General features: G+C 45.5%; 1 protein-coding gene across 2 annotated transcripts; it reads right to left on the bottom strand.

Annotated features, from left to right (window-relative positions):
- Window positions 1-652: 652 nt before the first annotated feature.
- On the bottom strand, window positions 653-5275 carry LOC136484309 (nicotianamine aminotransferase 1-like). Of its 2 annotated transcripts, none has more exons than XM_066481553.1 (8): window positions 5125-5275; window positions 4639-4985; window positions 2141-2483; window positions 1710-1922; window positions 1566-1625; window positions 1328-1483; window positions 1151-1244; window positions 653-941 (listed from the first exon to the last, which is right to left on the bottom strand). In XM_066481553.1, the coding sequence occupies exons 1-8, from the start codon at window positions 5143-5145 to the stop codon at window positions 817-819; spliced, it is 1359 nt and encodes a 452-aa protein (XP_066337650.1). In that variant the 5' UTR covers window positions 5146-5275; the 3' UTR covers window positions 653-816. The 2 variants fall into 2 exon arrangements, with proteins under 2 accessions (XP_066337650.1, XP_066337651.1); XM_066481554.1 differs by having other exon boundaries at window positions 4639-4982; window positions 5125-5261.
- Window positions 5276-14723: the final 9448 nt, after the last annotated feature.

The following is a 14723-nucleotide window of genomic DNA, read 5'->3' as shown; positions in this document are numbered from 1 at the left end:
ACAAACAGAATATTTTTCTTCGTTGAGACAGATAGAGCCTTCTCGCTTTTTAGCTGGGTAAAGCCTTTTCTAACCACTCAAGAAAAACAAAGCAAGGTGTGGAAGCTACGATAAAAACCAACAAGAGCCACATGAATAGAAAAACACAGTAATAATATAAACTGGCAGTATATTACTGCTGTTAATGGAAGTTTTGTATTTCCTTAAAGCAGAACCATTTTTATTTTCACTTCTTTTGCATAGAGTTTAGAGTAGTTGGGAAATTGTAGTTGTCAGTTTTAGCACAATTCAAAGAACTCAGTTTTTCACAGATTCTATGGCTTTTGTCCTTGTCAGGCTGCTGTAGTACATTGACTGTTAATGTTAAGTTACAAATGATTGGTTTATCCTTCGCCCAAATGTCATAACTAGCAATATATCTTTATACCATCCAGTGAGTATCCACGATATTTGACATTTGTAACTTGTGCTATTCTGGTGAAGTCTGAAATTGAGATGCATTGAACAGATAAGAACTTTCAGTATATGAACTTAATGTTAGCTTGCTCTTTTCCTTGTTGTTTGATCACTGAAAAGACTATAACCTTAATGCATCTGTGAGGTAAATGGTGCGAGTAAAGATGTGACAAATGTGTACACTGTTACATCTGAATTATGTATAACCTATATTCAACTATAGGCAAGCGTCTGTTCTCAGATTCTATATATAAATCTCAGATTGTGCATCAGATATCTTGGAAAAATAAATTCAAGCTATATATATGTTACTGGGCTAACAAAAACCCTAATTCCTGGTCTCAGAACATCGCCAATTTTTCAGTTGTTTTGCTTGAGCGTCCTTCTCCGGCAGAACAACTCAATCCTGTCACAGGCTTCTAGTATTAAACTAACAGGTGCTCCAAAAAATATCCTAACCCAGTTCTTCAACCCAATGACAGAACCTGTAAAATAATGAGAAACAAAAAAAAAAGATATTGAAACTGCCACTACAGATCAATTTAAAGTAGATTAAGCATGCCAGTATGAAGAATCTTGTACTAGAATAACAAGTTAACCTATTACAATCATTCAATTTTCAGCAGCCAGAGAAACCAATGCACCTGTTAAAGGTTGGATAAATAATACTGCAACAAATCAAGTGAAACTATACCAGGTAGAACCAGGACACATTCTTCTTTGATCAATTCACGTGCGAAGTCCATGTCATCGGCAACACCGTATAGAATTGAAGTGTTCATCTCAACCTGCAGGATTTTGTGAATATCAACACTTTATATCGGGAAGTAACAAACTTTTGAATACTGAATCTTGTGTATCTCTGACTAACCATGATAAACATTGAACCCTCAGGCTTTGAGTAGCACTTCAGAGCTTCAATTTGGTTCACTCTTCTGTACAGAGCATCCGCTGCAGACTCAAGCAGGTAAACAACATTCCTGTGGAACTCATGATGTTCAACTGAAAGAATCTTCGGAACTGCCGCCTATGTGTCAACAGATTTCATCTGCATCAATATGTATTCCATTTTTTACATGTACAACCATTTTCAGCAATTGCTATCTGACCTGAACTATGGAGGCAGGACCGGAAGTCACATTCAGCAGCATCTCTGTCGCAGTCCTGACCTTTTGAAGATCAAAATTATGAATTGACATCTGAATGCATATAGAGGGAAATGTGGAAACATGGTAAGGAGTCAAGTGCCTTACATGCTTGAGTGCACCGTTAGGATCACAGAAGGCCAACCAACCAAGACGCCATCCTGGTAGCATGAATCTCTTCGACAGAGCTCCGATGCTGATAACTGGCGCAATGTGCGCGAAGGAAGCCATCGGCACGAACTTGCTGCCACCAAAAACCATGTGTGCATATACCTCATCTGCTATGATTGGAATCCCCAAATCTCTTGCAGTTTCAGCAATCTGCAGGATTCAGTGAAACGCAGTTTGCAGTCAGCATGATATCATATATCAACTGTGTGCAGTTTTGAAACATGGACACGTATGCACCAGCATGAGGTGCATTTGTTCTAGTATTTGTAGAAGTAGAAGCTTATTTTCATACATTCCTATAAATATATACGGATTATTCATGAACTACCATTGAATGACTGAACTTTGCAGTTGAATAACCACCTCACCTGTAGAAGGTGCTGAGCAGAGTAGACTGCGCCGCACGGATTGTTGGGGTTGATGACAACGACGGCTGCCGTGGCGGCGTCAGCCAGCGCGCGCACGCCGGCGAGGTCGACCTCCCAGCCACGCCGCGGCAGCAGGTCGTAGAACCGGGGCTCGGCGCCGGCGATCTCGCAGGCCGCCTCGTATGGCGCGAAGCCCGGGCGCGGCAGGAGGATGTTGGCCCGCGGAGCCCCGCCGAGCACCGTGGTGATGGCGGTGATGGCGCCCGTGCCGCCCACCGTCATGAACACGTCGTTCTCGTGGGTGCGGTGGCGCGCGCCGGCGGACAGGTGGTCGGCGACCGCGCTGTTGGTTGGCACAAGCACGGAAGAACCGTGGCGTCAGTCAGAGATGGCACCAAGACAAAGCTCGGTAATTTGTCTTGAAAATATGAATGTGCACAAAGAATTATTTATGTTTGAAAAAATTAGATTTTGCACATTTTTTGCCCGTTTGGTAGAGCTCTAGTTTCGGCCAAAACAGCTTCAATTGTGGTTTCACTCGTAGCAGAGTAGATTCAGTTGGAGAGCCGAAACATTTTTTTTATCGTTTGACAAAACAACTTGTCCTCGAAGTCGAGTCCAAAAGGACGAAATGTCCATAATACTCTTTTTTTTTTCTTTTCTCGTTCTTTATTTCTTTCATGTGCTCACGCGGCTGGGTAGGCACCGCATCTCCTTCAACCTCCGGTCTTCGCCAGCGGTGCCGCACTTCCGCACCGTCTCCCAGCCCGCGTCAGCCTGGCAGCCCGCCTCCCAGCCATTCCGTCGCTTGCACGCCCGGCAGCCACTCCAACGGACCCGCGCCGCCCGCCACCGACGGCCTCGCGTGCCCGCACGGCTCGATGAGGGCAAATCCGCCCATCGCCCGGCGCTGGCCCACGGCAACTGGCCGGAGCTGGGCGAAGCTTGTTTTTCCGGCTCCAGTTCTCTCTCCTCTCCTCTCAGCGGTTTCCCGCGGCTGCTCCAGACGTGTAGCGGATCCACTTTCTCCCGTTTGGCTGGTGGAGCAACCGAAGTGCTTCTGAAGCTGCTCGAGGAGCCGTACCAAACGGCCCCTCTGTGTATATTTGGTTGGCTGTATGGTCAGGTGAGATCTGCCCACGATGTAGCAATAAGAGGAGTCCGTAGAAAACATACCCTATGAGCTAGCTGAAATATCGTTTACGTGTCACTAGAGTAGTACGTAGCAAAAGACAGTCATTATAGCGTACCCATAATAAGTAATAAAAAATATTATTGTTTCTTACTCATCTCGATCTCTTGTTGGTTGGAACAATGGAAGGTTTTTTTTTTTCTCTCTAGCGGGACTCTCTTTATAGACTATTTGTTGGCTAAATGAAATTAATAGTTATGGACTAATTACCATGTATATGCACTACTTAGTCGATATATATTATGGTTGCCCTAAAGCTGAAGAAAAAAGTGGGGACTGTACAGGAACTGGAATAGTGTTGAGAAAACAAAGTGATCCCTACTGCTCGGAACTATGCTCTGTTTTTCGAAAGTTTTTTCTTTGTTTTTTTGGAGAGGTCGCTTCACAGCCACGTGCTGCCTTATTTATATTTAACAAAGCGTGGTTGGCAACTGTCACTGTACGACTGCCTTGCAGTGTGTTAAAAAAACAATCGAGCTCGATCATGGAAATTGAAACGCAGAGTGTAAATTTGCAAGTGAGACAGAGATATCAGATCGATGCGGAGTTCATATTCGGTGGACAGTGTTTTTTTTTTACTCCATGTAAACTTCTTCTTGTGTGTGGGGGGATCTTGGGTCAGCTTGTGAGGGGAAAGTTCAAGATGCCGAGAAGCCACGTGGCTCGAGGTCACGGTGCCCACGTGGACAGCACAGCTTCCGTTGAATAATATGTTGCTGTACTTTTTTGCTTTGAAAATGGGAACGTGCGTGGGATGCATGGCCAGCTGGTTTCACGGTGTGGTGTGCAATGTGTGTGTACATCTATATATATTTTTTTGAACGTATACATCTGTATTTTTCGTTGAAAGTTTCGGTTCAGCCGATGGTTTGTCACATAGTATGTCTGTCTGTCTAAATTAATAGCTCGTAGTGTAACGTGGTAGACTGGTACTGTTACACATTGATATTTTTGGAAAGAGAGATGGAACACCATAGCGCGTTCCTATCCTATCTTTCCCGGACTGAGGTACTCTCTCATCTGAAATACATATACAAGGCATTCTAGAAATTCTATCCCGTAGATGTGGTAAAATAAATGACAGTATGGAAGTAACCCTCGTTTGGATTAGTAATTAGTTATGCATGTGAGTAGGATTATCTTTTTAAACTCAGTGGGCCCAAACAGCACACCAAATGAACAGAAGTAAAATAAAATAAAATGGAACAATGCATGCGAAAATAAAATGTAAGGCGGAATTATTACGCACGAACGCGCGGACAGGCCCACAGCCACACAAACCGATCGAACGGAGACTACTACTCACCGGCGGGTGGCGGGGAAGCCGTAGGACGGCGCGTAGCAGTCGAAGGCGCCAGACCTGGCGGCGTCCGCGACGGCCTCGGCGGCGAACTCCCCGCCGCGGCGGAAGCAGGCGTGGGAGGATGCGTCGCCGACGCCGAGCGAGATGAGGCTCTTGCCGCCGCCGCTGCCCTTGCCGGCGCTCGCCGCCATCGCCAGCAGCTCGCCCACCACGCCCCTGATGGACGCCTTGCGCTCCGGATCCGCTAGCGCCGGGTGGCACCGCACCGCAGCCGCCGCCGGCGCCTTGCCGACGCCGCCGTTGGTGTTGGCCTTGCGGCGGCTCTTCTCCAGGTCCTCCCGCGCCGCCTGCTGGTGAACAAGATAACGCGCGCGGCGGCTCATCAGCCATGCATGCATGAGGTGTCAAACGAAAGGCCATGGTTGATGAATGGTAGATGTGATTCATTCCATCGCATTTGCATGCATGCATGCTGGTAACAAGAGGTACCTGATGAGCAGTAGGAGCCATGAGAGAGAGAGAGAGGGATGAGAGAGACGATGAGATGTGTTGGGACTTGCTGCACGCACGCACAAGTGCACAAGTTGTGTCCAAGTCACTACGGATTTCGGGAGGCTGTCCGAACGCGGGAGCGTGTGGGGCGTGTATTTGTACCCGTGTTGCACTTGCACGGTTGTGGCCCAGAGAGACAAGCGGCCGGTGACCCGGAAACTCGGCCATTTGTTCGCTAGCGTCGTCGTCGTCATGCAGGCCGGGCTTTCACAGCGGCCATGGGATGAGATCGATCTGTCCTGTGTTGTGTAGAGAGAGAGAGAGAGAGAAAGAGGGAGAGCCGTGCCAACTGCGTGCCAAGTTATGGATGGGAAGGCGAACAGGGGCACGTACATGTCGTGTCAGCAGATAGAGCTCACAAAACTTGCGGGACTACGCCAGCTAGCAGGTCCAGTTGTCTGCTTGTTTTCTTTCCTTTTTTTTGTTTTACGTTCAGTATGCATCCCCACACGATTGTGATACTTGCCACGTACTTCCTCGGTTTCAGAAAGGCCATTTTGTTTAGTTTTGCCTAAATTCCTTTTTTTCTGTCTTAACAATTACTTTTTTAGATTTCATATATATGGTTTAATATTATAAGATTTATGTTTTTAAATGCACCATAAAAAATATTTTAACAATAAATAATTCGGGTGTTAGTTCAAATAAACGAATTTATAGAAAATAACTATAAAAAATAGAAATACATTTTTCTTACAACACAGTTACTATAGTTTTTTTAGAATACACGATGACGCTCACTCACCCTGTGAACGCACAGACCGAATGTCTGCCTCAGGCACAAGCAGCGATGTTGTCACAAGGACTCAAAGGACGTCCACAACATGAAAAACCATAGCTCTGAGTGCCCATGCAAGTGTTGGCCCTCTATAAGCTCTTTTGTGGAACTACATCAAGTCCACGCAACCGTCCTTTTTTCATGAAATTTGCAGTTGAATTCAAATTTAGAATCCTGAATTTGAGATCAACAGTGTGCACTGTTCATCTTGTCTGGTCCGAAAAAACCATGTGTGCATCTGAACTGACTAGATTGCAAAAATAGAATAAAACATCTATGATGATTACTCCGTTTGTTTGACAAATGGATCCACATTTACTTTCCTAGTATATGAGTAAATATTTGAATCATGGCATTCACAAAATAATTTCAGTTTTGAGCTTAAAAAAAATTCAGTTTTGTCCTGCAGTTGCAGGGGACGACAAGTATGGGCTTCAAAAAATTCAGTTTTGTCGGGCAGTTTTTGAGCTTCACCAGACCTCAATGCTACGACTTTTGCAAGAATCAGGGATACAGGGGAGGAGGAGAGATCATGCCGCAATACTACGAGGACTGCTGCTGCCTCATGTGAATATGAGACAAATCATTTCCTAGTATCACCGATAATTCTGAGTTAATAAGTGGGACCGTGCCCTACATGTCATGCTAAGTTCGGATGTCATTCCCATAACATATTCATAAAGAGTAAAGTCCACCAGTGGTTCTCAAACTTGTTCGGTTTTATCATTCTGGTTCCTAAACTCGCAAATCACTGATTTAGATTCTCAAACTTCATCGGATGTGTCATCACAGTCCCCAAACTTGCAAATCAACCATTTAGATCCTTAAATTTGTTAGTGTGTCACACCTATCCCTAAACTCACAAATCACCCATTATTAGGTCCTCAATCTCAATTCGGGTCTTCAAATAGCTCTACACTCGTGCCCACATACTACTATAACATGCTGACATGTGGGGCCCACATGTTAGCTCCATCTCCCCTCTCTCTATCTCCTCTCTCTCAATCTCTCCCTCGTGACCATAGTTTCTACAACAGTGGTGCCCATGCCGTCCCAGGCCATCATGGCTGGCCGCATCGAGCCCCCTGGCAGGCGAGCGCCTATGGCTGGGTGACACAATTGTTGGCTCAACATAGGCTACAATGGTCCCTAGCCCTCAGCCGTGCCTCCCAAGCTACGCCGCCCACAAGAGAAGAGAGAGAGAGAGAGAGAGAGAGAGAGAGAGAGAGAGAGAGAGAGAGAAGAGGGAGCTTTGGGGAGAGAGGAGGGATATGGAGCTAACATGGAGGGCCAAGATTTCAACATGCCGTATTAGCATAGAGGTACGTGTCTAGACCCATTTGGACTAGCTGTAAGAACTAAACATAAATTGAGGAACTAAACTGGTGATTTACGAGTTTACGTAAACATAGATTGAGGATCTAAACGGATGATTTACGAGTTTAGGGATCCTATGACACAATTGAACAAGTTTGAAGTTCCAAATGGATAATTTGCAAGATTAGAGACCAGGATGACACAGTCGAACAAGTTTGAGGACCTAAACTATCGCTTTGCAAATTTAAGGACTAGGATGCACTAGTACCGAAAAACCTTGATTTCACCGGTTTCAGCTTGTGCTTTATAAATTGCTTTGGCACAAAAGACAAAACAATTTTTACTAGCGATATTTTCCTATATGTATTGGCATTTTTAGTGGCCACCACTGTGAAAAGCCAGTGAAAATCAACGAACTCCACTGGCATCACTTAAGAACCGCCTAAAATGTTTAGGTTGTTACTAAGAATCACACGAAAGAATAATTGGCATGTGGTCCTAAAAAAATCAAGGGCAAACTGATGGGACTCATTGATCCAAACCATGAAAAATTAAGCAGTACTCCTATCAAAGAGTACACAATTGTAATTGCAATATCTTTTTTTTTATTCTGTAAACTGTATATATAGTGTGAGTCATTAGTGTAGCGAGCATTTGGTTTGATGATGTACTGAGATGGGATGGACCCAATCCTTTTTCTAGGGATAGGATGCTCCATATTCTTTTATTTTGGTTGCCGAGGATGAGATGGTCCCTGTTAATTGTTTAGTTTACCAACATGAAAATTTGGATCACACACCCGACTTGTGGGGTTCACCTTCAATCTCTTTTATTTCTTTCCTTCTTCCCTCTGTCTCCTTGTCCGATTCTTCTTTCTCTGTTTGAGACCACGGTCGCAGCAGTCGTCCCCATGCGGCCATTGGTCTCAGCTCCACGCTCGGTACGGGCCGCGGCTCACGAGCCGACACCCACGACCCTCGAGCGGCCACCAACTTCGCCTCTTGACGCACAACCACTGCTCTTGCCTCTCCATGCGGCCATCGCCCATGCCTCTCCACGTGGCCGGTGCGAGGCTCGCTCGCTGGCACTCTCCCAGTGTGGAGATCGCCCGCCGGCGCGGTGGAGCTCTCGCTTCCTCGCCCATGGCTGTCCTTGCCTGAGCGCTGCCACCCATATGAACCAGCAGCCGCAGACACCCATGGAACCTCGAAGCTCCTGCCACCAATGCCGGTCCTAAGATTTTGACGGCCCTCTGACGAACTCGTTGCGACGGTCCCTCTAAACCATGTATAAAATCTTATAATATATATACGCTAATTTTACTTGTAAAACGAAAACAAATCCAATGATATATTTTTAATTTAACATATCTTATAGTTATCGAGAAACAATGTAGACTAAAACAACAATATATTTGTACTTATAGAACTAATATGATTACCTTAAGGAACGATAGAACCGATCGCTTGATCGTAATTCGCAAAACTGCAAGAATCAAGATGCTGATTAATCGGGTGGAGCCCTGGACGCCTATCGCCTGGTCGCCACTGCTGATCCGCCGTGTCCGTCCATGTCTCCGCGCAACCAGCAAGCAACTGGAAAGGCCTGACAGCTGCTAACGAGCAAGCAAGCCTCACACCTGCCGTGTGGAGAGGCGTCAGCATTGACCGCACGGAGCAGTGAGAGCGGCAGCCGCGCATGGAGAGGCGTGGGCGACGATTGCCTAGAGAGGCGAGTGCACCGATGTGCTAGCCCCTCACTGGGCGTGGAGTCGAGTGCGTGGCTGCATGGAGGTCTGCAACAGTGGTCTCAAACGGAGAGAAGAAATGAACGAGGAGGGAGAAGGATGAAGGAACAAAAAAAAAAAAGGAGACTGACAGGTGGACCCCACAGGTCAGGTGTGTCATCCAAATTTTTTGTGTCCCTAAACCCCAAACAGAAAATAGGGACCTTGATGTGAAGATTTTGGTCTTTTCTTTTGGTCTATATTTTGGCATGGTCTAGTTTCTTCAATATTCTATTTTGATGGTGAAGAATGGTAAGTCTGCATGCCTTGTAGGTTCTCCCGCCAATGTTTTTTAGTGGGTCTAGATCTTGCTGTCAGTGGCAGTGATGTTTGTTTCCTTTGCTACCATTTATGTGAGACATCATGCAAGAATGGCGGTGGATGATCGAAGAAATATAGCGACCACTTATATAAATACATATGCCAAGCCGCATCCTTCATCGCAGTGCATTATAAGCAAAGTTGCAAGATGTAAATAAAATATCTTTCTAAGATTTAATTATTTTAAATTAATTAATTGATAGTTGTACCATCATCATGGGTCTTCGTCAATATATATTAGTTGGGTGATTGTTTGGATCCACAAGCTAAAAGGTGGATGGGCAGGTGGTTTTATCAATAATGTCTTCTCTTCTTCTATATGTTGTTGTGAGGACACGCGAATAGGATAGGTGGGAGGGCAAAAATGTCTTTTGCAATCTATTAGCTGCTATTATGTGGGTTTGTATAATTACTGAGATATTTGTTAGCTATGTGTCCAACTAACAATTAGATGGGTCCATTTGCATCCACTCCAACTAATTTTAGTAGCTAATTGTTAGCTGGCTGGTTTCTAATATATAGAGCCTTAGGGTATGCTTGGATCCACTAGCAGTAGTTGGACAGCTAATAGCCGTTAGTTGAGTTGGTCTAGCTAGTGAGCTAGATGTCTATCTAATAATTAACTACTTTTTAAACTATTCCTGTTTGGAATTCAGTCTAGCTAATTGTAGCATGCAGCTAACTATTAATTGGCTCCATGGATCAAAACAGCTAACTATTAATTGGCTCCATCTAATAATTAACTACTTTTTAAACTATTCCTGTTTTGGATATCTAAAATTGTGCCTAACAATCGATGGACCAAGAATTCTTTACATTTCAATCTATCTTAAATTCCTGGAATTCTCTTTATTATGGTACGAGCACGGCGGGAGCATTGTGTTAAAAAAACCGAGAGAAAGAACAGATTGCAACCATTCAATGTCACCATAACTACAAACCTTATTAACAGTTAAGGATATAATTGGCAACCAAACAGTAAGCATTGAGAATTGTGCCAGAATTCGAGGAAGAAAATAAATACAGGCTAAATCTATCCTAGCTAGCAGTGCCAGTAATGCAGACCAACTGCATCCATCTCATGGTTGTAGCAGTGCCAGTAATGCAGACCAACTTCATCCTGGAGTATATATATGTAACACCGTTTAACCACAGCAGAGAAGGCCTCCCTCAAACCATTTCCAGCAGTTTCCACAGATCTTGAGCAGCAGGATATGGATATGGCGACAGTATTTTCTTCTACCGTATGCAAGATTATTCTCATGGTTGTAGCCATGGTTGCTCTCTTTCCAACCGGTGGTGAGCTGCCTCTCTTTATCCCTCTATTGTTTTGTTTCCACAAGTGGTACGAGAGAAACGTTCTTGTTGGCCAGATACTGATGCATAGATGATCGTGATGCAGGGAAGGCAGTGAAGTACGGTATGTGCCAGGCGCAGTGCCTGGAGATCCAGCCCAACTGCGACGCATGGTGCAAGAGGATAGGCTACCCCAAGGGCGGCGAGTGCATAGAGCCACACAACATCGACTGCTGCTGCTGGTTGATACCACCAGCTGATAAATTGAATGGAACGGCAAGTCTGTTTCACAATCGCACATTACGGGTATGACTTTGTTGTTGGTTACCAATCAAATGATTGAGATAAAATAGGCTCATAGTTCATGTTGGATTTTGGATACCAATCATGTGTAAGTGTAACACATGTACCTGTGAGCTTATATATAGTAATGAAACTTATGAGAGGTATACAAATGTCTAAAAGTAAAATATTACAAACATTAAATGATTTCCTGGAGTATACCTCAGACGATGTGAATTCAATGTCCCAACATGCACCAAATCCCATTTATTTACTGGTAGAATCATTTTGTCCTCGCGAAAAACAGGACTAAATTCCTTCAAATGTCATCAAAACCAATAATCATCCCTTACATGGCGTCTAAAAATATGACTTCCCTTCAGAGTCAACAGTTTAGAATTTGGATGCCTTGTATGCCACTATTATTTGTATGGCAGCGTTGGACGAAATCATATAGTTCAAGATATTGGTAGGGCATGTGTTAGAGGAGTCAAGGGCCTATTGGGCCTTAGCTCAATAGGGTTAATTAGTTGTTTGCTTAGGGGCCAAGTCAGACCTCTCTATATAATGAGAGGAGATGTATCAATCTAGAATCAAGCAAGAGATTAGAAGGAAATCCCTTCTCTCTTGCCGGCCGTGGGCGAAGCCCCACGGCCGGCCTCCCCCAGCGCCCTAGCCCTAGGCACCGCCACGTGAACAGTACCCGCGGCACTGTAGCGCCGCGGGTACTGTAGCACGTCAGCCGCCGTCGCTCCCCTCGACTCTCTTCTCTCAATCCTAGCAACCACATAACAATCTGGTATCAGAGATCTCTGGTTCGATCATGTCCACCCGTCGTCCTCCGCCGTGGGCGTCATGACGAACGAGCAGTTCACGGCAGCTGTCCTTGACCTCGGCAAGATGGTGGCCGAGATTCATGGGTTCCTGCTGGGGCCGCCGCCGAACCCGCCGCCGACGTCCTAGCAGCAGCTGCTGCCGTCGCCGCCACCGCTTCCGGCTTGGATCGCCGGTTTGCGGCCAGTCGTCCCTACAACAGCAGCCTTGCATCTCACGGAGAGGAAGGCGATTGCGCGGGCAAGTGCCTGCCAGGTGTTTGCGGCGGTGCGGCTGCAGGCTGCGGCGCGTGGCCTCCTAGCGCGCCGGCGGCTGCAGAAGATGCGTTCACCTATGCACGAGGCGACCTTGGCGGCGGTCGACCTCAGCATAGGGGAGTGCGACCTAGCATGGTCGGTCGACCTCGCCTGGTCGGACGGCCACCAGCAACCGCGCCAACCTGCTGTTGTCTTCAGGCGCAAGCATGGTGTTTTTTCCATGGGCGGCGAACTCCAACTATGCGGCACTGGCGATATGGGAGCAGCTTTCCTCCTTGTCACCGGCGGGAACGCACTGCCTAGCGCCATCGCATTCCGCCACCGTCCGCCACGAGCACGTCTCCGCTGGTTGCTGTTGCCACTAATTCTAGGTGGCCATACCCGTGCACCCCTCTCGTTCCGATGGTCTCCATGGGATCCAGGTGGCTACACACGTGCTGGTCCAGCAAGCGGAGGGTGCCCGCCGTATCTTCAGGAGTCAAAAATAAAGAGTCGTAGTCTTCTTCAGGTCAATAAAATAAGCCGAGATGTAAAATGCTTATTTTTAGGTGTTAGGTTTGTGTCTAGTGGATGCATCGTTAGTGTCATCGTTAGATTGCAGCTCGAGGACGAGCTGCATGTCCAGGTGGGGTGTAGTGTTAGAGGAGTCAAGGGCCTATTGGGCCTTAGCCCATTAGGATTAATTAGTCGCTTGCTTAGGGGCCAAGTCAGAGCTCTCTATATAATGAGAGGAGATGTATCAATCTAGAATCAAGCAAGAGATTAGAAGAAAATTCCTTCTCTCTTGCCGGCCGTAGGCGAAGCCCCGTGGCCGGCCTCCCCCAGCGCCCCTAGCCACCGCCACCGTCGCGTGAACAGTACCCGTGCTACTGTAGCACGCGGGTACTGTACCGTTCCAGCCGCCGTCGCTCCCCTCGACTCTCTCATCTCAATCCTAGCAACCACATAACAGCATGCAACTTGCGTGAGGATTGAGTTCAGGACCAAATCTTGGGACCACCTCTAGAAACACATAGACAGAGTTGGTAGGCCAGCTGCCTCTACAAATCGATTTTAACCACCTCTCCAAACTGTTTTCGTAGTAGTCGTGTATCTCCATCGCCCATGACCATCACAGTTGGTTACACATGAACACCAAGAACTCACCATGCTCTCCTTTTTCTCTTCAACTTTTTGTCAATTAATTTGTTTGGGTCATTTTCTTTTTCTCCTCTGATTTGTTGGGGCCAAAGATGGCAGTACGTGCATCGGTCATGATGCAAGTGTGGCCTTGGTTACTGCATCTGCGTGTCGAACATTTCCTCCATGGGTATGTTCTCTAGATGGACAGCCTCCATCATGATCTGATAGAGGCTCTCCTCAGCATCTGCCATAGTCGCGAGCAAAATCATCGCCTGGCCATCACCCTTTTGTTATTCCTATTGCTTTGTGCGCGAAATTGGGCTCTCTCATGCTTCAGTTCTCTCTAATGTCTCAAACAATACTTTGTCTGTTTGCTGTCAGATATGATGGTAACTAGATGCAAGAGGATCATGGCATATTATAGCATCATATACACAAAGGTTTGGAATTTTTCTGCCTTGGAAACGCTCACACTAATATGCATCATGCTAGCTTCTGGCGATTGTGATATAATAATATTTGAAACTATTTCCTCTAACAATATCTCAAACGATACAAAAGACCAACAAATTTATAGAGTTTGTTATATCTCACACTAGTAGAAATGTAAAGACCTTTCTGTAGTCTTATATGCATGACATGGCATATTGGTTTGGTCTGTTCAGCGGATGCAATGCCATCTTCATGGTTCTGGCAGTTAATTTGTGTGACCTTCGCGCAACTTAACGTGAGACGGAGCATGATAGTTGACTAGGTAGCATGCTCGTGCGTTGCTACGGGACAACTAAACTTTGTACTAAAAACACACGGATCGCACGATAAGATAACAATATTGTGAAACTAAATACAGACGTTAAAGTGACATTTAATCCAAAAGGCAAAGTTCATGAAATTAACACAGTCACGGAGAGCGTGGCGTTGCAGGCTCACCAACTCTACTGCATAGACCTTTCCGTGTGTTGCAACGGGAACGGGAACAAATAATGCCCTGATAACTATTAAAGAAAAATACGTGAGATCATATTTCACAGATTCAAGGCTACGTTTAGTTGGCGCCGGAATCAGCATTTGCACAATGTTTGATGTGACGGCAAACACTGTAGCAATTTCGTTTGTATTTGTAAATTATTGTCCAAACATTGACTAATTAGACTCAAAAGATTCATCTCGCAAAGTTCAACCAAACTGTGCAATTAGTTTTTGATTTCATCTACATTTAGTACTCCATACATGTACCGCAAGTTTGATGTGATGGGGAATCATCTTTTTGCATAGTGTCAAAGTTGGGAGTTTGGTGGGAACTAAACATGGCCTAAGTAGCCCACATCTTTAAATACATGGAAACAGCCAACGTTAAGAAATGTGCAATATATATAAAAACTTTCACAGATAGTAGCCCACATCTTTAAATTCATGGAAAAAGCCACCGTTTAACAAATGCGCAATATATTGCTTGTGCTAATGCTATGGCCCACATTAAGTCAAAAAATAATTCTATCAAATTCGAAGTACTTAGCTAATTGTGCTTTCCCCACTCAAAAAG

Source organism: Miscanthus floridulus, chromosome 9 (assembly GCF_019320115.1).
Source record: "Miscanthus floridulus cultivar M001 chromosome 9, ASM1932011v1, whole genome shotgun sequence".
Taxonomy (NCBI): Eukaryota; Viridiplantae; Streptophyta; class Magnoliopsida; order Poales; family Poaceae; genus Miscanthus; species Miscanthus floridulus.
The sequence above is the reverse complement of the archived record's forward strand: the minus strand, read 5'-3'. Positions and strand labels throughout refer to the sequence as shown.

What these genes read in the sequence shown, in the direction of transcription:
- LOC136484309 (XM_066481553.1), bottom strand. Translation starts at nt 5,145, where the DNA reads ATGGCTCCTACTGCTCATCAG. An exon ending in TGGCTCCTACTGCTCATCAG is followed by an intron (nt 4,986 to 5,124) that starts GTACCTCTTGTT and finishes CTTGTTCACCAG; the next exon opens with CAGGCGGCGCGGGAGGACCT. An exon ending in GTCCTGCCTCCATAGTTCAG is followed by an intron (nt 1,484 to 1,565) that starts GTCAGATAGCAA and finishes GTTGACACATAG; the next exon opens with GCGGCAGTTCCGAAGATTCT.